The 27,240-nt window shown below is 40.9% G+C and overlaps 1 protein-coding gene across 3 annotated transcripts in view; it reads left to right on the top strand.

Annotated features, from left to right (window-relative positions):
* The window catches only part of LOC129722064 (uncharacterized), a 217,907-nt gene that overhangs the window by 166,273 nt on the left and 24,394 nt on the right, over nucleotides 1-27,240 (top strand). For all 3 annotated transcript variants that reach the window (XM_055675287.1, XM_055675286.1, XM_055675288.1), the window contains one exon: nucleotides 13,298-13,683. In XM_055675287.1, the coding sequence (XP_055531262.1) occupies nucleotides 13,298-13,683 (386 nt within the window). The remainder of the gene's footprint in view (nucleotides 1-13,297; nucleotides 13,684-27,240) is intronic.

Below are 27,240 nucleotides of genomic sequence, written 5' to 3'. Positions count from 1 at the left end.
CCAACCGTTTTATATTTCATAACAGGTAGAAGTCGGATTTCTGCATGTCGGGTTTATTCTAAACATTCGAATTTACCATCTTGAAACTAAAATGACGTCTGAAGTTGATTGTCGGTCTCTGGACAAGATGTCATGACATAAATTTTAGAAATACCCATAACAGGATAGATTTGATTAATTTGGGCTGTTTTCCAGAAACCGGAAGAGGCCATTTTTGATTTCAAATTGCTTCTGTTGTAGATTTTCAGCCTCTGGGTGTCACATTATACCCATATCAGATGGTATCTGGCTATTAACCGCAAATCGCCATCTTGTATTTAAGAATAGTGTTCAACGTCGGATTCAAGCGTCTAAGCATTGTACAGTCGAATATCTGTAGAATCCACTTCGTGACGAAATATCTTATTTATGTAAAACATTGCCGAAAAATTATCTTTGACAGGTACGTGAATCACGAATAATATTTGCATTTGAGGACACGTCATCATAAATTACGACAGCCAGTTTTATCTCAATGTACAGGGTGTTCAATACGCTCGAATACACATCAAAAATGCATTAAAAATGAAATTACAAGATATTCTTTTTCAAGTAAATTTTTGTTGAGGCAACCTCGAATGAGAACCTGCAGAACATATTAGCTGGGACCACCTCCCTTTGTGGTGTAAGACAAAGTTGAGACGTTTCTCAAAAGAATTGCACACGGCACGCACCTGCTTTATCGTCCCAGATCTTGGAAATGAGCTTCTAAAATTGGTCCATAGTGCTTACTGTATGTTTCTCTGCTTGGAAAGCATGCACAACCTTACATAAAAGTCCAAGGGTTTAGGTCCAGGGAGTTGGGAGGCCACAAATTCTCATCGAAAAAATCAAATAAATTCTCCCGGCAGCCCGCTAGGACGATATTTTCCGGGTGGGCTGATGCACCGTCCTGTTAAAAGACGTAATACTTCTAGTAGTAGTTCCGAAGTGCTGAGGTGTGAACCTTCTCCAGAACCTCGGTCTTATTGTACGCGGCGTCGACTTTCGCGTTTTCAAGATAAACACCAATAGCTGCTTTCCATGCCTACATACGGCCCCCTAAACCATCGCCGACGCGGTGCTCTGGAACCGCGGGATGTACATGTGGTACAGGCCACAGCCGGTCGTTTTGGACATTGTGCGGCTGTTGCGAGATAAAGAGTTTCTTATCAGAGAGCTCAAACTCCAGACCGGCGTGCCGCGAAAGTATCAATTTAGCTCTGTCCAGCCCCTTCTTTGTTGTAACCTCCGTCACCCCGTGAACCTTGCGTTTTTTGTATGGCTTTCATCCCAGGTCCTTCGTCTTGAAGCGATTCAGACTCGCTACCACCTTGATGGCTGCTGGCGTTCTCGCTCGCCCTTCCTTCAGCAACTTTCCGGATAAAGGGCTCGCTATAAAGTTGCGCTATCCTCACATATTTCACCGAAGGTGATCGTAAGCACACGTTGTTCGAAATCGACCAGTGCTTGCAAGTCCTTCTCGATCATTAGCTATGTTTCGTGCCCGTAGCGGACTACCGGTCTCACTAGCGTCTTGTATATGGAGTCTTTAGTTGTTGAACAGGTGGGAAAGACAGTCAACTTGTCAAAGTCCCTTGCGTGTTTCAAACGGGTTTTGACAACGTACCCGGAGTCTAAACATAGCACTGTACACCATCCATCGTGGCCTGGATCAGTCCTGCTAATTCCGCAAGAAAACAATTTTCATCTATATTTTTTATCGATCGCTCATCCACAAACTTTACTTACTTTACATTTTTGACTAACGGACCGTTCACCGGTCTAGGGCCGAACGAATTAGAGATGTCCAGCTTTTTCTGTCTTGGGCAGCCGTTCTCCAGTCTCCCCGTATACCAGCAGATCGTGCATCTTCTTCCACCGCGCACATCCACCGCGTGCGAGGTCTACCACGGAGTCGACGGCCTCTTCCTGGTTCTCTACTGAAGATAGTTATGGCGGATCTCTCGTCAGGCATCCTGGCTACATGTCCAGCCCACTGAAGCCTGCCCCGCTGTATTACCTTCACTATATCAGCATGTTTGTATACCTGGTACAACTCGTGATTCATGCGTCTGCGCCACACTCCATCTTCCAGTTTACCGCCAAGTATCGATCGCAGAAATTTACGCTCAAAAACTCCGAGCACTCGTCGATCAGCTTCCTTCAGCGTCCATGCTTCATGTCCGTAAAGGGCCACCGGGAGTATCAGCGTCCTATACAGCGCTAGTTTTGTGCGAGTTTGCAAACTACGGGACCTTAGCTGGTTACGCAGTCCGTAGAAAACCCTGTTCGCAGCTGCAACTCGTCGTTTCACTTCACGTCTCATATCGTTGTCACATGTCACAAGCGTACCAAGATATACGAATTCGTCAACCACTTCAAAACTATGCCCATCTATCTCTACCTCAGCGGTGGGACTCCCACGCTCTCTGCCAGCTACCATGTACTTCGTTTTGGCAGAGTTAATGACAAGCCCCAATCTCGCTGCTTCCCTCTTAAAAGGTACGAAGGCCTCCTCCACGGCCTTACGGTTGATACCGATGTTATCGATGTCGTCCGCAAAACCAAGAAGCATGTGAGATTTCGTGATGATCGTACCGTTTCTTTCGACGTTTGCTCTTCGTACTGCACCCTCAAGAGCGATGTTAAACAGTAAGTTGGAGAGCGCATCCCCCTGCTTCAGTCCATCCAAAGTTACGAACCCGGCTGATGTCTCGCCAGCTATCCGCACGCACGATTTTGATCCCTCCAGCGTCATACGACTCAGCTTTATTAGTTTCGTAGGGAAACCGTGTTCAGCATGATCTGCCACAGCTCGTTTCTTTTCACTGAGTCATATGCCGCCCTGAAGTCCACAAACAGATGGTGAGTCGGTAAGTTGTACTCCCGGAACGTATCGAGGATCTGTCGCAGGATGAAGATTTGATCCGTCGTGGAACGCCCTTGTCGAAAACCAGCCTGGTATCGCCAACAAAGGATTCCGTTAACGGTCTCAATCTGAAGAACAGGATACGGGAGAGCACTTTATATGCAGAGTTGAGCAACGTTATCCCTCGATAGTTGCCACAATCCAATCGATGGCCCTTCTTATAGATAAGGCATATGAGACCTTCCAACCAGTCGTTCGGCATTTGTTCATCCGCCCAGATCCTTAGTATTATCTGGTGGATCGCATAGTACAGCCGCTCGCTTCCCGCTTTTAGAAGTTCGGCCAGGATACCGACCTTCCCAGCGGCCTTGCCGTTTTTCAGCTCACTAATCGCCTTTTTCACCTCCTCCTGTGTTGGTGGGTCCACAGCTTGTTCGTCACTCATAATCGTCATCCTGTTCCTGCTCTGCTTAACCGGCTCCTCACCGTTCAATAGCGCCTAAAAATGCTCCTTCCACCTGGCTGCAACCGTCGGTTTATCAGTAAGCAGGTTGCCGTCCTTGTCATTACACATGACCGGCACAGGGAAATTCCTGCTTCTGACTCTGTTGACAAATCTATAGAATCTCCGCGCGTCGTTTTGAGCATAGCTATCCTCTGCGCTGGCGAGCACCTGCTCCTCGTACTCGCGCTTCTTCCGACGGTGGGTTCTATTTTCAGCAGCTCTTGCCACCCTGTACCTCTCTCTGTTCTGACGCGTAGCCGCAGTGAGCATGCGGCTCCTGGCACGGTTCTTCTCATCTGTCGCTCTCTGGCACTCGGCATCGAACCAGCCGTTAGGCTGTCTTCCACGCGTCGTACCTACCACCTCTCTCGCAGTCTTTTCGATGGCGCCGTGAATACTGCTCCACAGCCAATTTATGTCTTCCACTCCTTCCTCCTGCTGTTCTGCGATCCGTTGATCCAGCTCTCTGGCGTATTCTGCTGCCACGCCATCAGCTTTCAACCGCTGAATGTTGAAACGCGTCGTCCTCTCTGTGCGAGATTTCGGCACGTTCGACAACCGTCCGCGGATCTTACAAACGACGAGATAATGGTCAGAGTCAATGTTTGGTCCCCGAAAAGACCTAACATCAGTAACATCCGAAAAGTGCCGACCGTCAATCAGTACGTAATCGATCTGGGAGCAGGCTTCTCCATTTGGATGCCTCCAGGTGTGTTTCCGAATATTCAAACGTGGAAAATAGGAGCTACATAAGGCAATTCCTCTGGCCGCGGCAAAGTTTTTCAGCCTCAGGCCGTTTTCATTGGTTGACGAGTGGAGGCTATGTCTTCCAATGACCGGACGGAAGAATTCCTCCCTCCCAACCTGTGCGTTTGCGTCTCCGATGACGACTTTTACGTCGTGTTTTGGGCACTCGTCATAGATATGCTCAAGCTTGTCATAGAACTCATCTTTGACTTCATCGGATTTGTCGTTTGTCGGTGCGTAGGTGTTGATTAAACTGTAGTTAAAGAATTTGCACTTAATCCTCAACACGCATATACGGTCATCTACGGGCCTCCACCTCTTGTTTTCTGATTTACCAGCACTACGAAACCGACGCCCCGTTCCGCTGCTTTGCCGCCACTGTAGTAGATGTGATACTTGAAAGAAGTGCGTGCAATAGGGTCTACTGCACGAAATTTCCTTTCTCCGGAATTTGGCCACCGAACCTCCTGAATCGCTGCGATTTCGACTCCCTGCCGCTGTAGTTCTCGAGCAAGCAAGCCAGCCCGCGCCGGTTCATTGAGAGATCGGACGTTCCAAGTACCCAATTTCACTTAAAAACCTGTAATAGAAGGTATCAAACAATATACACGGCCGCACAGTGGGACCAAACTAAAGAGAGACGGACAAAAGTCTTTTTCGACGTTTTAGCATATAGGTGTCTTCAGAGAAGTTTTCTAATATGCGATTTTAAATATTTTAAGATATCCGCTGAAAATGTTATTAAGGGGGTATTCAGTCAAAATAAAAGCAACAACATCTAGTTGAAACAACATCTAGTTGCAAAAGTTTCATGGAATTCTGAGAGATTGCTGCCAACATCTTATCGAATTAGTGTGAAATTGGTATACAAGGTCATCAGAAATGTGATTGGAATGATCGAAAAGATTGCTGGAAAACCATAATACCCGATCATACCCGGCCATGTTTTTTCGTTCACTTCTAGTGTAAATAACGACTGATTAAATGATGCTTTTTTTGTTAGTAGCTTAAGTATTTATGATAAATATTAGTAAATAATGAGTATGTGTGTCCAATCACAAATGGTGACTTCTCAACACTGTTAGAAATTTGTAATTTTATTTGTTAGGATTTGTTTGCTTTCGCAATTAGGACTTATCATTCGTAGGGATTTAAACCTACTTGTCAGAAAAGGGGAAGTAAACTTACAACTAACTTAATTGCTAACTTATTGGCTATAAAGAGAGCTTATCGTAGCAATTGAGGATTGCAACGATTTTTGTCGAAAATTGTTAATAATTTTATTTGACATAGCTTCTAATGGTTCAACACCAGTAAGTCTATGTAATTCGAGTGTACCAAACCAAGGAGGACGCTTCAAAATCATTTTCAGAATTTTATTCTGAATCCTTTGAAGCGTTTTCTTCCTTGTTGAACAGCAACTTGACCAGATCGGTACAGCATAAAGCATTGCTGGTCTAAAAATTTGTTTGTAAATCAAAAGTTTGTTCTTTAAACAAAGTTTAGAATTCCTGTTAATGAGAGGATATAAACATCTCGTATATTTGATGCACTTGGCTTGTATACTCTCAATGTGCTCTTTGAAAATAAGTTTTTTATCATAAATTAGTCCCAAGTACTTAACCTTGTCGGACCAACTTAAAATAACCCCATTCATCTTGACAACGTGATTATTGTTTGGCTTGAGGAAAGAAGCCCTAGGCTTATGCGGAAAAATTATCATTTGAGTTTTAGAAGCATTGGGAGAGATTTTCCACTTTTGCAAGTAGGAAGAAAAAATATCTAAACTTTTCTGCAATCGACTGCATATGACACGAAGACTTTTTCCTTTTACGGAAATGCTTGTGTCATCGCAGAACAATGACTTTGTGCATCCTGGAGGCAAATCAGGAAGATCTGAAGTGAATATGTTGTACAGGACTGGACCCAAGACTGAACCTTGAGGTATACCTGCTCTGACAGGAAATCTATCAGATTTTGAATTCTGATAGACAACCTGCAGAGTTCTATCAGTAAGATAATTTTTTAAAATTTTGATTAGGAAAATTGGAAAATTAAAAGTTTGCAATTTCGCAATCAAACCTTTATGCCAAACACTGTCGAATGCTTTTTCTATGTCTAAAAGAGCAGCTCCAGTGGAATAACCTTCAGATTTGTTAGCTCGTATCATATTAGTAACTCTGAGCAATTGATGAGTTGTGGAATGCCCATGACGAAATCCAAACTGTTCATTTGCAAAAATTGAATTTTCGTTGATGTGTGACATCATTCTGTTAAGAATAATTCTCTCAAACAGTTTACTTATTGAAGAAAGCAAACTGATTGGTCGATAACTTGAAACTTCAGCTGGGTTCTTATCCGGTTTTAAAATGGGAGTAATTTTTGCATTTTTCCATAATTTGGAAAAATATGCAATTTTGAAGCAGCAATTGAAAATTTTTACTAAAAATTCCATTGTGCTCTCAGGGAGATGTTTGATTAGTATATTAAAGATTCCATCGTCACCAGGTGCTTTCATATTTTTGAAATTTTTAATAATTGATTTAATCTCATTCAAGTTAGTTTCAATTATTTCTGCAGGTAAAAAATTCTGGGAAGAAATTAAATCAAATTGACGTGTGACTTCATTTTCAATTGGACTCACAAAATTCAAATTTGAGTTATGAACACTCTCAAACTGCTGAGCAAGTCTTTGAGCCTTTTGTTCATTGGATACAAGAAAACGTTCACCATCTTTTAAAACTGGAATAGGCTTTGAAGGTTTCTTAAGAATCTTCGACAGCTTCCAAAATGGTTTTGAATATGGTTTCAATTTTTCAACTTTAGTCTCAAAATTTTGATTTCTCAGAAGAGTAAATCTATGTTTAATCTCTTTCTGTAAATCTTTATAAATAATTTTAAAAACAGGGTCACGAGAACGTTGATATTGACGTCTGCGGACATTTTTCAAACGAATTAGGAGTTGAAGATTTTCGTCAATTATTGGTGAATCAAATTTCACTTGAGCCTTTGGAACAGAATAATTCCTGGCATCAACAATTGCACATTTTAATGCGTCCAAAGCGGAATCAATATTCACTTCGTTTTGCAAATCAAGCTCATTATTGAAATTTCTCTCAATATGAGTTTTGTATCTTTCCCAATTAGCCTTGTTATAATTAAAAACAGAGCTCATAGGGTTTAAAACTGATTCATGTGATAAAGAAAAAGTTATTGGAAGATGATCAGAATCAAAGTCAGCATGTGTGATCAAATCACTACATACATGACTTTGATCTGTAAGCACCAAATCAATTGTTGAAGGGTTTCTTACAGAAGAAAAGCATGTAGGACTATTCGGAGACAAAATAGAATAGTATCCTGAAGAACAATCGTTGAATAAAATTTTGCCATTGGAATTACTTTGAGAATTATTCCATGAACGATGTTTAGCGTTAAAATCGCCGATTATGAAAAATTTCGAACGATTTCTGGTGAGTTTTTGTAAATCACCTTTAAAATAATTTTTGAGCTCGCGTGTGCATTGAAATGGTAAATATGCTGCGGCAATAAATAAAATCCCAAGTTCAGTTTGAACTTCAATTCCCAAAGTTTCAATAACTTTCGTCTCAAGATGGGGAAGAGCACGATGTTTGATTCGGCGATGAATAACAATTGCAACTCCACCGCCGGAACCCTGAATCCTATCATATCTATGAACCACGTAATTGGGATCATATTTTAATTTTATGTTAGGTTTCAAAAATGTTTCAGTAATAATTGCAATATGCACATTATTTACTGTTAAAAAGTTAAAAAGCTCATTCTCATTGGCCTTCAATGAGCGAGCATTCCAATTTAATATTTTAATTGTTTTATTTAAAATCATTGCTAAATTTTAAATTAAAAACAATTTTAATAGTAAAATTTGTGCCTATTTGAATGGTTTCAAACATTGATTTTGCCGGCAACATGGCGTTCATAAGATCGAACATTGCCTGTTGCAAAAAAGAAAGTTTACCTGCCGTAATAGGCCCCAGGCAGTTGACATTAGAAAAAATATTTTCGGCAGCAATATTAGCTGGAGTGATAGGTGTACAATTATTTTCTAGCCTGTTTTGCTTACCCATATTAACGGTCATTTTCGAACTACCAACACTAGGCGGTATAATGTTCGAACTACCTGTAACCTGTGCATAAGTTAAACGGGTATGCAAAGGGGTAGGTAAACTATGCGTCACTGGTACGCTTGGAGAATTTTGTTTTGAAGTTGGTTTTAATTGAGAAATTGAATTTTGTTTACCTTGCCTTGCCTTAACAATTGCTAAACGGACTGGGCATTGATAAAAATTTGACATATGGTTGCCGTTACAATTCGCACAGCGAAAATTTTTACTCTCTTTCACAGGACATGTGTCCTTTTTGTGAGAAGAGTCTCCACAATTAAGACATTTTTGGTCCATGTTACAGAATTTGGAACCATGTCCATAACGTTGGCAAGTACGGCATTGGGTGATATGCTTTTCACCTCCGCCATACTTCCTATAAATTTCCCACTTTACACGCACATTATACAAAGCATGTGCTTTTTCAAAAAATTTTAAGTTGTTAACCTCATTGCGGTTAAAATGAATTAAATAATTAACAAGGGAAATTCCAGTTCTCTGACTGTTTTCGCCTCGTGATTTTTGTTTCATTAGAATTACTTGGGTAGGGGCTATGCCAAGTAATTCTGTTAAAGTAAGTTTGATCTCATCAACGGTTTGATCGTTGGTGAGACCTTTCAAGACAACCTTGAACGGCTTGGTGTTCTTGGTGTCATATGTAAAAAATTTGTACATCTTGTCAGTTAAATACTGAACAAGACGATCACGACCCTTTACTGAGTCGGCTAATAAGCGGCATTCACCTCTACGGCCAATTTGATAGGTAACTTTAACGTCAGAAACAAACGTTGAAAGTTCCTTTTTGAATATATTAAATTCAGAAGAAATAGTTACCACAATAGGTGGAACTTTCTCCTTTTTTAAAGATTTTATATTTTGTATAGTTTCATTATTAATAACTTCCATTTCACCAGCTTCTTGCTCAGGCAAAATATCAAAAGGATTGTCACTACAGACACTCGATGTGTCAGAAAGAGATGCCTCTCTTTTCCTCCCCGCAGCGATGCGAGGTTTCTTTTTCCGTCCAGCCATTTCAGGTGATACGAAAAAAGTTAAAACAAATGTTAAATTCAAAAGTAGGTAGTCTTGAGAAAGACTGATGGGAAATAACTTTCAGGTAATCTTTAAAAGACACACTGACAAAACACAAACTTTGAAGCTATGGGCAGTCAAAGACCAGTCCATAAGCAACCGAAAAAACGTCTGATCTGTAGGACAGTTCAAGACGCACTGATTAAATGATGCTAATTTAGGCTACCACAAAGTGCCACTCATTGAGATATATTAATTAAAAAAATATTGAAATGTAGGCTCAAAACTACTTTTCTGAGCAAACCATTCGATATACGATATTGAAGTTGTGTAGCTTGATGATATCAATAACTTTGTAGAATATGCCAACTCGATTAGATGCGATTCAAACGCAAGAAACTCAATAAATTGATTTTAAAGGGGTTTCGACAGAAATTTAACTATATCTCAATGGTTTTACAATATAGACACTTAGTGTCTTCGAAAAAAGTGCATAAATTTCAGAGTTCTACAACTTTGCCGAAGACCTAAATTTGATATCTTGCAACTAGATGTTGTTGCTTTTATTTTGACTGAACACCCCCTTAATAACATTTTCAACGAATATCTTAAAATATTTAAAATCGCCTATTAGAAGACTTCTCCGAAGACACCTATATTCTATAACGTCGAAAAAGACTTTTGTCTGTCTTTTTTCAGTTTGGTCCCACTGTGGGCCGGTTAAAAAGGGAAGAGCAAAATTTTGTTCATCTCGTGCCGGGCTCCAAAGCAAATATTTTATTTGCCAGCAAGTGGTGAACTCACGTCTACAGAGCGAAAAAAATTGCTTTGATGCCGGAGCACTCGATTATCTGCTAGCTGCCATGGACAATTTATTAGCTAATAAAGTTGTGAAGATGATAAAAAATGTTGCCAAGATAACAACACAAATGAAAATCATCTCACATCATATGCAAATGGCAATCTGCTATGACGGTAAATTAAACAAAATTTCCGGGTGTCACTATTGCGACACAGAAACTGCATAAACTGGGGCACGACCACCACAGATTTTGCTTAAAGTTAGGGGAATATTCATATAAAAAAAATCCCAATTTTGGTGTCGATTGGAATACCCCCGCTTTTTGGGATCTTTGTTGCAATATAACGCATTTTTTGTCAAAACCATTTCCTGCGATTTGTAGACGTAAAACATCCAAAAAAACTGACAGGTGACTTTTGAAGAACACAAGGCAAGGAATCTATTTTTGTTTTAAATTTGATGAACTCATCGTATTTCTCGGAAAATTTTACGTTCATAATACTTATCACCCCGAGGTAATATGAGCCAATCGTGAGATATAACATTTTTATACGAAAATCGTTGTAAATTTCGTAATTAATTTAATTTTCTTACAATTTATAGACGTAAGACGCCCGATAAATACTGGTAGGTGATTTTTGAAGAAAATAAACCAGAGAATCCATGAAAAATATTGTTTTTAACCAAGAGTGTTGCCAGATAGAATACTTTTGTATTCGAAAACTATGTTTACATTTTTTTGGCAAATGTAGCCACTTCTATTTCAAATTTGATAATTTCATTATATTTCTTGGAAAATTTTACGTAAGAAACACTTATCACTCCGAGGTAATATGAGCCATTCTTGAGATAAAAGATCTTCCTTTGAAAAAAAAAATCATATTAGTTGATTGTTATGCTATTTTTCACCTGTTTAAATTATTTTTTTAATAGCTTATTATTCAAATAATTTAAAAACATTTGTATATTTGTTTTTGCTTAATACATGATTGCTATGCCACGTTATTTTTCATATCAGAGTTTTTATCAAACTCCTAAACTCCTATGCCACGATATTTTTTATATCAGTGCGTATATCAAACTCCTAAAGGAAGAATGGATTAAGTTTTCACAAAGCTGAGGACATGCACAGACGAGAGATCTAGCCCTGTGGAAGGTGATCTACAAAAAAGTTGGAAAAGTTAAGTAGTGTGACAATTATGCAGCTATTTACACTATGTGACAAAACAACTTGGCATTTTTTACGATGTGAAAAGTACATACTATTTTGATTATTTCCCAATAAAAAACGCGAAATCCATAAAATGTCAAATGTTACAATTATGCGATCACAGGCAGTGTGCACGACAACAAGACAAAGAAAAATATATGCACGTAAAAGTTAAAACCCCAACAATTACGTTTCTTCAATTCGCACAAATTTTGGTCTGTTTTCGCACAAACACATGTAATGTGTCATAACTGGATTGTCCTAGTGTCAAACCTTATCAAAAGTTGCTCAATTTTGCACAAAATTGATGAAATAACCATCTTTTGTGTGACTACAGTTTGCAGTTTTTTCAGGTTCCTTTATTACAAATCATCCTAATTTTCAATTCGGAAGTCACACAAATAAGCCATAAAAGCAAGAAATATGACCAACAAAAGAATCATGACGAAATCGCCCGTCAAACAATACAAGCACACCACCCGGCAGACCGGATTACCTAATCGATTCATTATCGCAACGACGCAACCTCAGCCATAGCAACATCCAGCAACAAATTCGATACAGATTGCGTCCATTGTTCATTATTTCCGGTTTGAGGAACCCGCAGAGTGTTTGTTTACTGCCCTCGTGCAAAGTGCCTCGTCATCATCAATCATTTTGTTTATCGTCTCCCTTTTCAATTAATACCGTATTGACCAAATAATTTAGCATAAACCATTTAGGGCATGACTTTCTGAAGGCTTCGAAGAAAGTTTTTCACTGGAGCCACTTGCTGGGTGGTGTTTGTTGGAAAGAAGTTGGGGAAGTGAGGTGACGATAAAATTGCTCGCTCATCCGAATAATCTTTCCTGGAATCGATGAGGAAACCCGATCCTGGCTGTGCCCCCAACCAAACCAAGCGTTTGCCTAGTGGCATGTATCAGTAAGAAGTTTCCGAAGGCGTATCGTAGGGTAACAAAAGCGTATATTAATAATAGAGGATGGGACGAGTAGAGGGATGCGTTTGGCACTCAATTACCCCAGGAAAAAATGAAAGTTTCAGTTCACGGTAAAGAAAGGGATCTATAGAGTCGGAACCCCTAAAGTCTAATGATGACGTGGCGTTCTGTGCTTACCACTGTATAACGGTTATCGACACGGAAGAGTCTATAACCATGAGTCGATGAAAGGGAAACATTGTGGTATGTTTGAAAGCAGCTTATTCGCGACCGAAGCCAATGAACAAATGATGGAAGTGAGAGATTAGTCAAAAATAGATTGATTTCGACCAGAAAACGGTGGGTTTTTGTAGTCGATGAAAGAATTAATACTCTTTCACACTGAAATTTTAACTTAAGAAAAAAAAAGAGCGTTTAGTCAATTGAAACTAATCGACTTCAGAACTGAATACGCCAGAATAACAAATTTATTTTTATTAAATATTCATTTATCAAAAAATGAATCAACAGATTTCTAAAAACTTTTTTTCTCATCATTCTTCCTGTTGCAGAGCCCTTTCCAATAATCTGATGCAAAGAAAAGTAGCGAGCAAAGAACGAAAGTTATCCAAATACCGTAATTGAATTGAGCCTCCGGTTCACGACTCCCAAGTGTCCCACCTGGACAAACGAACAAATGAGCCAAATTGTTTCACTTCATTTCCTGTGGAAAATGGCAAAACTTGTTACCATTATCGTTATATCGGCATCATTATTAACGTCGTCATTACTCGACCGCTTGAACTAGCTTGTCGGTCGCACTCTGCTGTCATCTCACGTGTCTGGAAGGGAAAACAATTCTGCTGATACCATCGTCAACTTCCCGCTCGGTGGGCCAGGGAATACCACAGTGAACTTTCGTCGCCTCTAATTGTTTGTTTATTCTGCCCTTTCATTTTATTTGATTAATAATTATCCACCTGAACGGGTCTCTGGAGATTGAGTCTGTTTACTAACATCCTCTTATTTTCTCTGTTTCTTTTTGGCAGTTATTACGCGTCGACACTTTTCGGACCGATTCAGCAGCAGCCAAACTCACCGCCGCGGCCGTTGAAACGACAGCGATTGATGGGCCCAGGCCGGCTGGCACTGACAGGAAAGCTGAATGGAGCTGGTCTAATGGGAGGGCCCCAGGTGCCGCCCCAGCAGCAGGTACAGCACCCATCCCAGCAGCAGCTCCAGCTGGCAGCGGTGGCGGCAGCAACAAGTCCTTCGGCAGCAGCGGCACTTGGCAGCTACTACGGAATCGGAAATGGCGTACAGACTGCGAACGGATACATCAACAATAACAGCTACATGCTAAACGGAGATGTCAACGGAACCATGTCCAGTTACACCAACGGACAGCACGTGGTTGGACCGTTTAAAGTTTATAGTAAGTAGATCTGTTTTACATTTGTCATTATCGAATTTTATTATACTTTGCTCAGATGCTCATCTTCGACAGAAATGTAATTTGATGATACAAGTTTTTCTTATAAAATTTATATTGATTTTCTTAAAGTGCCTTATAAGAAGGGCACCAACAAATAAAATATGATATGTTGGCGAAATAATGCGTCCAATGACAAACCTGTCTTCGGTTAAGTAGTTACCCATGAAATGGTTACACCATAGAATTAGGTTATCTGTTGATAGCGGCATAAAAAAACAAGAATGATTTTTCGTTCCCGTTTCTTGCATGCTTCAGAGGAAATTGGACAAAGCCTCTGCTACAAGTATGGTTGTCTTTTGTAGCTGACCCTGGTTGCTGTACACAGATTACAAAATGATCGAACTCTTTGAAGAAGTTGAGCTTATTAGTTGCAAACCTGTACCCTAATTCGACAAAACATGGTTGATGAAACAAATGACCGTTTTGGGATTGGTACTCCATACCCGATTTGGAGTAAGTTCCGAAAAAGTTGATGGAGCAAGAGCCCGCAAAAGCAGGGTAAATGCACTGAATTCTCGGGTTCAGCTTTGTAGAAACGGCGAGTGTTGATTGGGACACAGGGCAGTGCCCAGTGAGGAACCCCGTGATGATGCGTTGTTCACTGCGTGTTTAACTAAGTAGCTTTTTGGTAACCGAGCGGTTGGAGTAGATAAACTGTTTAGCTTGTCTGCAACCCTGCGTATATTACCATTGAGATGCTATTTCTAGCTTTTTCCACATACTTAGTACGCACAGTGGGGCAAATTGGTCCGTTGGCGCGACAAAACCTTATAACTCCTTAACAGTTGTTTTTACAGTGTTCATATCTTGGGCAATGTTGTTCACCATAAAAACATCTTCTTGAAAAATGTATTCAGGCAGCTTTAATTTTTTTTCTACAGATGGCGCTGACATCTATCTTTTGAATAAATGGTGCTAGCCATTTTGTTTCTTCGGGAAAGTTGTTCATATCATCAATTGACATAAAGTTGTGGAACATATTACAACTGTAGGACTGACCGTTAACGAGATAAAATTATTTTCATTATTCATGAACCCAAAATTTCAGTAATGAATTATAACTGGGACTAAAGTACATATATTTCAATTTCAAACATATTCGAACTTTCGAGTCATCATGAAATGAATTATTGAAGGTTCGTAGTTGCCTTTCTATAGTTTTTTGTCAACCTATGATGTGTCATCATATTTGATAAAGAATATAAAATATAATTTTAATGTTATTGTTTGTGAAAAAATTGTTTCAAATAGGAACATTGTTCAATTAAAGATTAGTTGGTCATGTTCCCTTTCTAAGAGTTCCCCTTGTTTAATTTTATACCATTTAACATGAATACTAAACGCTTACCTTTGTTTAAAACACTGTTCACCCAATAACGAACTGTTTCCTAGTACTAATAATCATTTCCGGTGGGTCTTGATACCAGTGGACATCAGTTTCGAAAAACCCCCGAACATTATCATGGTCGTGTTGCATACACCGGCATTCAGCAAAGCCTATTGTAGGAAAAACATCGATACGGACAATGCTGAATGACGACTTTTTACATGAATTGACATGAAAACAATCGTTGCGAAAACTCGAATTACTCGGTAGGTCGCAACTAGTAGCAGCTGATTTTTGGTTTAGTACTTGCCAATACCTTGTATTTAAGTAGAATAATAGTGTCATAGCAGAACAACGTAGAACTTAATGTTTTTCATATTGCCGAAAATGAGGAAAAATTACAAAAAAACTTGTTGTACCTTCCATGCCTCCTACGAACCTATTTTCAACAAAACTGTCCTAATATCACATTACCTATTAGTTTATACTCTGTTTTATGAGGATCATATGAGTTAGCTTATTTCTTTGTAAGTTTTTGCATGCCCAACTGGAAAATATCTGAGAAAATTTTTTCTTCCATTTTACAAGCCTTGTAAATCCTCACTTTTACAATATTATAGCACATTTTCTAAATTATTTTGCAAAGTGAATTATCATGATTTCTAGTCGATAACATGTCTACTGCAAGTAGAAAATAAAATGAGGCATGAAAACTGAATTTCATTTTTTTTAGTTTTGTCGCGACTTTTCTGGGTTCTGCCCCACAGTGGTACGCCTTTAATGGCGGATGTAGAGATACCAAGAAACGGTTCGGGTCTAATGAATTACTAGGTAGATCCTTGTCTTTCTACGCTGCCAGCATGTTCATTTCCTTCGATTCTGCAGTGATCTGGTACCCAAAGTAGCATAATTTTGTTGAGCCGGGAAAGCTCCCTGAGTGTTACACAGCACTCCCAGACTAATTTGAAGACACATTTGGCAGATTTTAAAGCCAGTAGTGCAGCCTGACTGTCTGAAAAGAGTCCAATTTTTGCATGTTCACATACCCAAAAAGATAGTGGCCTTCATACCTGGTCTGTAAATCCCTGGTCCCGCCTGCAACGATGATGGTGCCCGATGGAAGACTCGGCCCTCCATTGCATCACAATTTCCCCGATCAATAAGAAATACGTCACCAACATAACCAATGACTTTTATCTGTGCCTGTGGTGAGGGTTATCACGACATAGAGCATGTGGTTTGGTCATGCCCTGTACACCGTGACGCCAGGTCTAGATTAATAGCTTCCCTGCAGGCCGAAGGTAGGCAGCCGGCTGTTCCTGTTCGTGATGTCTTGGCGAGCCGTGACCTATCCTACATGTCCCTTATATACGTTTTCCTGAAATCCATCCACGCCCCAGTTTAGTCCTATTCCCTTCCGCCTACATCCAACCAAACGACAAGAACACATTAAGACCCCGGATCCGGAAACAGCAACTAGACCCGCACGATACTCTCAGGTCCCGAGGGAGACAACCCAATATGCCAGTCCGTAATATCTTGGCCCAGCAGCGGAACATATTCAATATGCTGCTTACCTATGGCGATGGAAAACCATCAAACAACAAATCAGTGCTTTTAATGCAAAACATTCTAGCTTTAAGTTAGATTTAGTTTCAGCTCGTAGTCGGCAGCGAGGATAAAAAATTTGCTTTTAGTTATTAAGATACTTTAGAAAGTAAGCTACCAGATATAATTGGCGCCGTTAAACATTAAATTGTATTTGTGCCGTGTCAAATAAATTATAGATGAAGAAAAAAAAACCAATGACTTTGTAACCAAACTGCGATACCTTGTTGAGGAAAGCATCAACCACTAGTAACCAGAGCAAGGGAGAGAGAACTTCTCCCTGAGGACATCCTTTCACTGCCTCTACTGTGACAGTCGAAACTCCCAATGCAGCTGTGATTCTCCTGCTCGAAAGCATTGCTTGGATCCAATCCATTGTGGTATAGTCGATGTCTCTATTTTGTAGAGCCGCGTAAATAGATACAAAGGGCGTGTTTCCGAAAGCTCCCTCAATATCAAAAAAGCGCAGACAGCTGTCTACAAAAATGTAGTTTAGTGATTTGGCGCTCTTCGTTACTAAACAGAGTAGAGCAGTTTCTTTAGATTTACTTTGTCTATAAACATTGAAGTTTATAAAAGGGTAAGTCCTTTGAAAATTCGCTTCAGATGTAGTTGTCCGTAATTTTCTCCATCAACTTGAGAAGAGTTGACGTCAAACTTATCGGTCTGAAAGTTTTGGGCAATGTTTTTTTTTTTCTTCGTCTATAGTTTATTTGACACGGCACAAATACAATTCAATGTTTAACGGCGCCAATTATATCTGGTAGCTTACTTTCTAAAGTATCCTAATAACTAAAAACAAATTTTTTATCCTCGCTGCCGACTACGAGCTGAAACTGAATCTAACTTAAAGCTAGAATATTTTGCATTAAAAGCACAGGTTTGCTGTTTGATGGTTTTCATTGCCATAGGTAAGCAGTATATTAAATTTGTTCCGCTGCTGGGCCAAGATATTACGGACTGGCATATTGGGTTGTTCCCATCGGGCCTTGAGAGTATCGTGCGAGTCTGATTGCTGTTTCCGGAACCGGGGTCTTAACGTGTTCTTGTCGTTTGGTTGGATGTAGGCGGAAGGGGATAGGACTAAACTAGGGCGTGGATGGATTTCAGGAAAACGTATATAAGGGACATGTAGGATAGGTCACGGCTCGCCAAGACATCACGAACAGGAACAGCCGACTGCCTACCTTCGGCCTGCAGGGAAGCTATTAATCTAGACCTGGCGTCACGGTGTACAGGGCATGACCAAACAACATGCTCTATGTCGTGATAACCTTCACCACAGGCACAGATACCACTCTCCCCGAGCCCAACACGACGGAGATGCGCGTCAAATCTATAGTGATTGGACATAAGCCGGGACATCACGCAAATGAAATCCCGACCTACATCCAACCCCTGGAACCACGGGTTCGTCGATACCTTGGGGATTATGGAATGTAACCACCTTCCCAGTTCCCCCTTGGTCCAAGAATTTTGCCAACTGATGATCGTATTCTGACGTACAAATGCGAAAAATTCATTAAAGGCAATTGGTCTTTCATAAATATCACCGTTTGTTGCGCCCACCATAGCCAAAGAGTCCGCTTTCTCATTACCCGGTATCGAGCAGTGAGGAGGGACCCACGCTAAGGTAATCTGAGTAGATTTTTCGGATAAAGCACTCAGATGTTCCCGTATTTTCCCCAGGAAATACGGAGAGTGCTTAACATCTTTCATCGATCGGAGAGCCTCAATGGAACTGAGACTGTCCGTAAAGATGAAATAATGGTCCGTGGGCATTTTTTCGATAATCCCTAGGGTGTACTGAATTGCAGCTAATTCTGCGACGTAAACAGAAGCAGGATTATCGAGCTTATGGGAGACGGTTAAATTGTTATTGAAGATACCGAAGCCAGTGAACCCATCAAGAAGTGATCCGTCAGTGTAGAACATATTGTTGCAGTTGATGTTTCGATATTTATTGGAAAAAGTTTTGGGGATCTGCTGCACGTGTAAATGATCCGGGATTCCACGAGTTTCTTCTATCATGGATGTATTGAAAAACACAGTAGAATCAGAAGTATTTGATAAGTCGACACGATTTGGAATATTCGAAGAAGGGTTAATATTTTGGGACATGTGATGGAAATACAATGTCATAAAACGGGCTTGAGAATTAAGTTCGATTAACCTTTCAAAATTTTCAATCACGGGACGGTTCAAGACCTCACATTTGATAAGAATACGAGAAGACAGGCTCCAGAAGCGGTTTTTCAATGGTAGTACTCCAGCTAAGACCTCCAAACTCATCGTATGGGTCGACTGCATGCAACCTAAGGCGATACGCAAACAACGATATTGTAATCGCTCCAGTTTGATCAGATGTGTGTTTGCTGCAGAGCGGAAGCAGAAACACCCGTATTCAATAACAGACAATATCGTTGTTTGGTAAAGCCTTATAAGGTCTCCTGGATGGGCTCCCCACCATTGTCCGGTTATTGTACGAAGAAAATTCACTCTTTGTTGACATTTTTTCATCAGATACCTCACGTGACATCCCCAGGTGCCTTTAGAGTCGAACCAGATACCAAGATATTTGTGTACCAAAACCTGAGAAATCGTTTTACCCATTAATTGTGTTTGAAGCTGAGCAGGTTCATGCTTCCTAGAAAAAACTACTATCTCAGTCTTCTCCGGAGAGTATTAGATACCTAGCTGTAAAGCCCAAGCAGACAAATTGTCCAAGGTATCTTGCAATGGTCCTTGCAAATCGGCAGCTTTGGCTCCTGTAACAGAGATTACACTGTCGTCTGCAAGTTGTCTTATCGTGCATGAATTGGCCAGACATTCGTCGATGTCATTTACATAAAAGTTGTAAAGAAGGGGGCTTAAACATGAGCCCTGGGGAAGACCCATGTAGCTAATGCGAAAAGTTGCCAAATCGCCGTGCGTAAAATGCATGTGCTTTTCGGACAACAAATTGTGCAAAAAATTGTTTAAAATTGCAGAAAATCCTTGTCGGTGAAGTTTGCCCGAAAGAATGTCAATAGAAACGGATACAGGATAGCATTGCAATCGGCCTATAAGAGTTGTGATCAGAAGCTGGTTTTCCTGGTTTTTGGATGGCGATCACCTTCACTTGCCTCCAATCCTGCGGTACAATGTTTTGCTCCAGGAACTTATTGAACAAGTTCAACAAGCGCCTCTTGGCATTGCCGGGTAGATTTTTCAACAAGTTGAATTTGATTCTATCTAACCCAGGCGCGTTATTGTTACAGGACAGGAGGGCAACTGAAAATTCTGCCATCGTAAAATGTGATTCTATCACGTCGTGGCCCGGAGACGCATCACGAACAATGTTTTGCTCAGGAACAGAGTCCGGACATACTTTCCTGGCAAAATCAAATATCCACCTACTTGAAGACTCCTCGCTTTCGTTGACCGTTACGCGATTCCGCATTCTTCGGGCTGTGTTCCAAAGAGTGTTCCGCGTTTCTTTGCTTTAGCCAAGCTTTTAAGCTTGGTATCAAGCTCCGAATACCGTAAATAGTCGCCAGGTATACCTCCCTTCTGGTAGGCCAAAAACGCGTCGGATCTTTGCGTGTAGACATCGGAGCACTCTTGGTCCCACCACGGAGTGGAAGGCCGTTCTTTAATCGTTACGCCGGGATATTTCTTCGTTTGGGCTTGCAACGCGGCGTCGATGATTAAGCCCGCGAGGAGGTTGTATTCTTCAAGTGGTGGATGATGTTGAATCGAATCGACCGCTTTTGAAATCATTTCCTCGTATAACTTCCAATCGACATTCCGTGTGAGGTCATACGGAATGTCAACTGGTCGCATGCGAGTTGACCCGTTATTAATTGAAATAAGAATAGGCAAATGGTCGCTACCGTGAGGATCGAGGATTACCTTCCATGTGCAATCCAACCGTAGCGACGTCGAACATAAGGATAGATCCAAAGCGCTTGGGCGCGCTGGAGGTTTCGGGATACGTGTCATTTCGCCGTTGTTTAAAATAGTCATGTCGAACTCATCGCAAAGGTTATAGATTAAAGAGGAGCGGTTATCATTGTAAGGGGAACCCCAAGCCACGCCGTGAGAGTTGAAGTCTCCCAAAATCAAACGTGACGAGGGGAGAAGTTCTATTAAATCAAAGAGCAGCCGTTGCCCAACCTGTGCTCTGGGAGGAATATATATTGAGGCAATACAAAGCTCTTTACCTTGTATTGTCTTTTGAGATGCGACAACTTCGATGCCTGGAATCGAGGGGAGGTTAATACGATAGAAAGAATAGCACTTTTTAATCCCTAAAAGTACTCCTCCATATGGGGTGTCTCGATCAAGGCGAATAATATTAAAATCATGGAAGTTGAGATCAATATTTGAAGTAAGCCAAGTTTCACAAAGGGAAAATGCATCGCATTTGTTTTTATTTATCAAAACTTTAAACGAATCAATTTTTGGTAAAATACTTCTACAATTCCACTGTAAGACAGAGATAGAATCCTTCATATATGCAGTTGAAATAGGCATCGAAGGATACAATCGCTGCAAGGAAGGGCCATTGGGCAGTCAACTGCTTCAAAAATGATCTAACTGTTGGGAGAAATGCTGTAAGAAAAATTTTAATTGGATCGGGTACATTGAAAGTTTCAAAAATCCAGTCCACAATGTCAGAAAATTTCACTAATCCAGAGTTTGTTTCATCAACTGGATGTGCAAAAGGAACAACTGGGGTTTTAGATGTTCCTGGCAGTGCTGGGAACTCCTTCTGGGACTTTAAATTTGCAAGCCCAGGAGGAGTTTGCTTCGGTTTTCCGGAGCACTGTTTGGTTTGCTTGTAACTTTCATTTCACTTTGAGAAATCTTAGGACCTTTTCTGGGAAGTTTAGGAGAGGAAATATTTTTCCTCTTTCTAGACTTCCCAGGATTGGCGTAAGATGTTCCCGCTGGTGAATCGTCAGAATCGGTTTCATCAGAGGACAACAGATCATAAGGGTTTGATGTAATGGGAGAAGTGGTAACGGTCTTCTTCAACATTTCAGCGTAAGAACGCTTCGAACGCTCTTTGAGAGACCTCTTTATTTTATCCCTGCGCTGCATGTACACCGCACATGTCGAGAGCTCATGCTGACTCTCCCCACAGTGAATGCATTTTTCAGCATTTTTACTGCAGGAATCATCCGCATGATTTTCCCCACACTTGCCACAACGTGCCTTATTGCAGCAGTAGGCGGCGGTGTGGCCTAACTGCTTACAATCCAGGCAGTTCATGACGCGAGGCACATATAATCGCACAGGGAGACGAACCCGGTGGATCGAGACGTGGCTTGGTAGCGCTGACCCGGCGAACGTAACTCGAAACGAGTCTGACCGGGGTGTATACTGTTTTGCCACCGATGATCGATGCTGACCGCAATTGCTTGCACTCGAGCACCTTTACATCGGGACAGGTTTTGTTTTTAAAGCACCCTTTGGCACTTTCCAGTATACACTCGACGGACAGACTCGAATCGGTTATGACACCGTCGATCTCCACGTCTCGTGCGGGTATGTAAACTCGATGCTCGCGTGTGAAATTTCGGTCACGCCCTTGTACTCCTTCGTCAGGTCTTTAGAAATCTGCAAGAGGTTCAACTGTTTCGATTTCGGTCCCGCCTTTGGCCGAAAATAGACAGTATAGCTGCCCTGGGCTCCGTCTGGGTAAAGCCTGGGGCGAGGGGGGACTGAAGAATGAACAGGGGAGGGGGTAACAGAAGGGTCAGGGTCAGAGGGGTTCGGGGATGGTGGCGCGGAAGGCGAGGGATCTACATCCATCCCGCTAAGTCTAGCGCACTACCGCCGACAAGAGCACGTACCTTTTTACTTCTCCCTTCCAGTAAGGTTGGTTGTCCGACCGTTCGAAGTTGCAGCCGTTACAGCCAGCAGCACCAATACAGCAGCACCAAACAGCCACCAGCAGCGAGCCAGGTGTGAGATCACTCCACACAGCGATACAACTCAACTGTCAACTGATGGCTTCTTCTTTTTCCTCTTTTGTGTCTCGTCCACTGCTGTAGCACAATTCAGCCAGCAGCCAAATCGGCTCACGCACAAGCTGGTAGTCACGATGCGAAACAGTTGCACAAAGGCGCGACCTTGAATCCGGATTTATTTCACTCGACCAGGCAAACAATGCCAACACTTGTTCACACGTCTTTTGTTTTATATTCTATCGGAGCGATCACCGATCACACGTCCGATACTGATGCGTGTTCGGCACAGAATGTGTGTTCATAACTCAAATATGAATTTTGTGAGTCCAATTGAAAATAAAGTCACACGTCAATTTGATTCAATTCCTTCCCAGAATTTTTTACCTGCAGAAATAATTGAAACTAACTTGAATGAGATTAAATCAATTATTAAAAATTTCAAAAATATGAAAGCACCTGGTGACGATGGAATCTTTAATATACTAATCAAACATCTCCCTGAAAGCACAATGAAATTTTTAGTGAAAATTTTCAATCGCTGCTTCAAAATTGCATATTTTCCCAAATTATGGAGAAATGCAAAAATTACTCCAATTTTAAAACCAGATAAGAACCCAGCTGAAGTTTCAAGTTATCGACGAATCAGTTTGCTTTCTTCAATAAGTAAACTGTTTGAGAGAATTATTCTTAACAGAATGAACTCAAATGATAATTTTCCCGCATAAGCCTAGGGCTTCTTTCCTCAAGCCAAACAATAATCACGTTGTCAAGATGAATGGGGTTATTTTAAGTTGGTCTGACAAGGTTAAGTACTTGGGACTAATTTATGATAAAAAACTTATTTTCAAAGAGCACATTGAGAGTATACAAGCCAAGTGCATCAAATATACAAGATGTTTATATCCTCTCATTAACAGGAATTCTAAACTTTGTTTAAAGAACAAACTTTTGATTTACAAACAAATTTTTAGACCAGCAATGCTTTATGCTGTACCGATCTGGTCAAGTTGCTGTTCAACAAGGAAGAAAACGCTCCAAAGGATTCAGAATAAAATTCTGAAAATGATTTTGAAGCGTCCTCCTTGGTTTGGTACACTCGAATTACATAGACTTACTGGTGTCGAACCGTTAGAAGCTATGTCAAATAAAATTATTGACAATTTTCGACAAAAATCGTTGCAAACCTCAATTGCTACGATAAGCTCACTTTATAGCCAATAAGTTAGCAATAAAGTTAGTTGTAAGTTTACTTCCCTTTTTCTGACAAGTAGGTTTAAATCCCTACGAATGATAAGTCCTAATTGCGAAAGCAAACAAATCCTAACAATTAAAATTACAAATTTCTAACAGTGTTGAGAAGTCACCATTTGTGATTGGACACACATACACATTTTTTACTAATATTTATCATAAATACTTAAGCTACTAACAAATCCCCCCTTTAATAAAAAAAAAACGCATCGAAGACCAAGTACATGAGAGGAAGAGGTTCCAGAGAAGACAGTCTACTTTGGACTCCGGAGCAGGGTAGGGAAATGTACTGGTACGCTACAGTATTCACACGACAATAGCAAGATTTTTGTGATTACCTCTGTGGAATGAAACACTTCGCGACAGTAGCCGCTACCGAAGTTTCATACGATCTGCTTTTTTTTCCCCTGTAGGGCCGAAACACAACTGCGTTCATTAGTAAGGACTATTGTTGTATGACCCATGTTTGATTTGGTATTAGTCGATTATCCTATCACAACTAAGGTGTGATGGACACTGGTTGACATAATACCCGATCCCAGTTAGGGTCGACTCGTTTTATGAAGTCAAATACCTTACCTTAGGATCACAATGCCAAATTTCATGGGGCTCTAGTAGCCCTTTTCCAAATATTGACATCCTTTGATTGAACAAGGCTCCACAGATGCAGAGTATATGTTCAGCAGTTTCGGTTTCAAATTGGCAAAAACGACATTCTGTAGATCGAGTTTTTCCAATTTTGTTTAGGTGATACCTACTCGGGCAGTGACCGGTCAACAGACCCGTTAGTACCCGAAGATCTTTTTTATTCAGATTTAGTAAGATCCGAGCTTTCACAGCACTCGGTGTGATAAATCTTCTAGCTTGTCTGGATGTATCCGTGGCGTTCCAGCTTGATTCTACCGTGGACATTTCTCAAGTTCTAAATTCAGTCCTCAGAGCACATTCTGGGACTCCGCAGAATGGTTCCGGACCAATAAAATTTGATGCTGAGCCTTCTCTTGCTAGGCTGTCGGCTTTTTCATTTCCTTCAATGCCGCAATGGCCAGGCACCCAGTAAAGAGTAACTTCGTTCCTACTGGCCAATTGTCTTAAAGAAAGAAGGCATTCCCACACTAGCCTCGATTTACATGTGAAAGCTTTGAGTGCATTTAAAGCTGCTTGGCTGTCAGAAAATATGCAGATTTTCGCAAATCTGTAGTTTCTTTTTAAACAGATATCCACACATTCAATAATAGCATGAATTTCTGCTTGAAATACCGTTGGGCTGTGGCCCATTGGTATAACTCTACTGATTCCAGGGCCAAACACCCCGGCTCCAGTATTTTCACCCATTTTTGATCCATCGGTGTAAAACACAACAGAACCTGGACGCAGACTCGGCCCTCCTGACTCCCATTCATAGCGGCTTGATTTAACTACTTTGAAGGGGATGTCATAGTTTGTCTTCGTTGTCATCCAATCTTCTATTCGATCTGCTTTATCTCTTGCTTTTTGTCACGAATTCAATATGAACAACAATTCTCTAGCTCACTTCTTTTATATTGTTGTCATTGTATAGACAATCTCTGGCTCGTGTGTTATTGACTGTAGATCTTTGTGGTATTTATTGCATCTATTACGAATTGAAATGGAATTGAATTCACTTAGCGTCAATTTTCATTAAGGCACGAGGACGTTAATCGAATTTGTATGATTCATGCTTTTATTGTCCTGTTTTTGATTAAATATGCTAAATTTGGATGAGACTTTCGCTACAGCGAACTATTTTCGAATGAAAAAGTTCAGAAGTTGGGATTCAAATCTTCTGGTGTTCACGATTGATGATATTTTTCGGCAGTACATACATAGTAATTGTTGATTTTCCATCTTATTACTGTGCTAAACTGTCGCATGATTGCCAATTATTGTTATTCGCACAATGCGACAGTCGAGATATCGAAGCGGCTGGAGATCGGCTCAAAAGAGAATCGTTAACCATCCGTGTTGGCTTTAAGTCACACGATTCTCTCAAATAGAGAAGCGTACAGTTGAACGCTGCTGTCGCAGTCTGCAAGAGAGGCAATAGTATTTTTCGATACGGTGTCATGCAAAAATGTCAACTGTTCGAATAAAATCCGCCGCCGCACGAAGTTAACCATCTACAAAACACTGATCAGACCGGTAGTCCTCTACGGCCACGAAATCTGGACCATGCTCGTGGAGGACCGACGCGCCCTTGGGGTTTTCGAACGGAAGGTGCCCTCCCCCCAGTTGTTGACATTGGAGCAGAATTTTGTTTTCAATAACTCTAATAGCACAAACGACATAGAAACAGCTGTGTAAAGTATCAACCAGATCAAAAATAATTGATTGAAATGCTTGCCCTATGTTGCGTGGAATTGCGCAGGTTTTTCAGTTGATCCACTAAGGAAATTGCAGCGGTAAAAGTACCGGGCAAATCCGCCTGCATCAACTATCATGGAGTATTGGAACCGAGCTGTGACGATTCCTTACCTTGATTCTCTTGTAACCTCACTGGAAACACGGTTCGGTGAAGATAGTGCACCTGTCTACGCGTTGTCATTGCTGCATCCCGCTAACGTAATACGCATACGAGTTCAAGCGCAAAATCGAAATTGCTTGCTAAATGTTGCTGAGAGTGAGTGTGAAATGAGGCACTTGAAATGGTCCGGTGTTAGATTCTGGAACTGAAAATCTTCACAGGCTCGATTGATGTTGCCGCCATAGCTGATAATATGGGGGAGCTCCGTTGCCGCAAGGTTACAGAGTCCGCCTTGGTAAGCGGATGGTCGTGGGTTCGAATCTTAGTAGAATCAGGCCATTTGGTGGTTGCCAAAGGACTTTAGCATGGGTTTATTCTCAGGCTTTCCACCGAGTACCTTTCCTTCAATCTGAATTCAACAATACCTCTGTTGACACTCCTTCTAACAAAAATAAGTCCCTGTTATAATAAAACTGGTGTGAGTAACATATGAAAGTTCTCTCCAGGAAATTGTAATTAGGCGATATTGTTAGGAGGGACAGAGGCTCGGTATAGTAGAGTAGTGAGCTTGAAACGGAAAGGTAAAACTTACACACAAGCACGGATATGAATGATAAGCGTATCACTTACTTCAATAATGATACTGCCAATAATAAAAAGTGCGGAGTACAGAAAACACTTGGGCAATATCACAATAGATCTAATCTCTGGTCGCAGTGATGAGCCCACACAGAAAAAAAAAGCTGATCATATCTTCAGATTTGCATTTCACTAACTGCAGACACACGAACCGCTTCCGGAACGTTGATGTTTGATGCCCAAAGATTTTAATGAGAATCTTGACTGTGTCTTAAAACTTTACGTCC

The sequence above is a fragment of the Wyeomyia smithii genome, chromosome 2 (genome assembly GCF_029784165.1).
Source record: "Wyeomyia smithii strain HCP4-BCI-WySm-NY-G18 chromosome 2, ASM2978416v1, whole genome shotgun sequence".
Taxonomy (NCBI): domain Eukaryota; kingdom Metazoa; phylum Arthropoda; class Insecta; order Diptera; family Culicidae; genus Wyeomyia; species Wyeomyia smithii.
The sequence above is the reverse complement of the archived record's forward strand: the minus strand, read 5'-3'. Positions and strand labels throughout refer to the sequence as shown.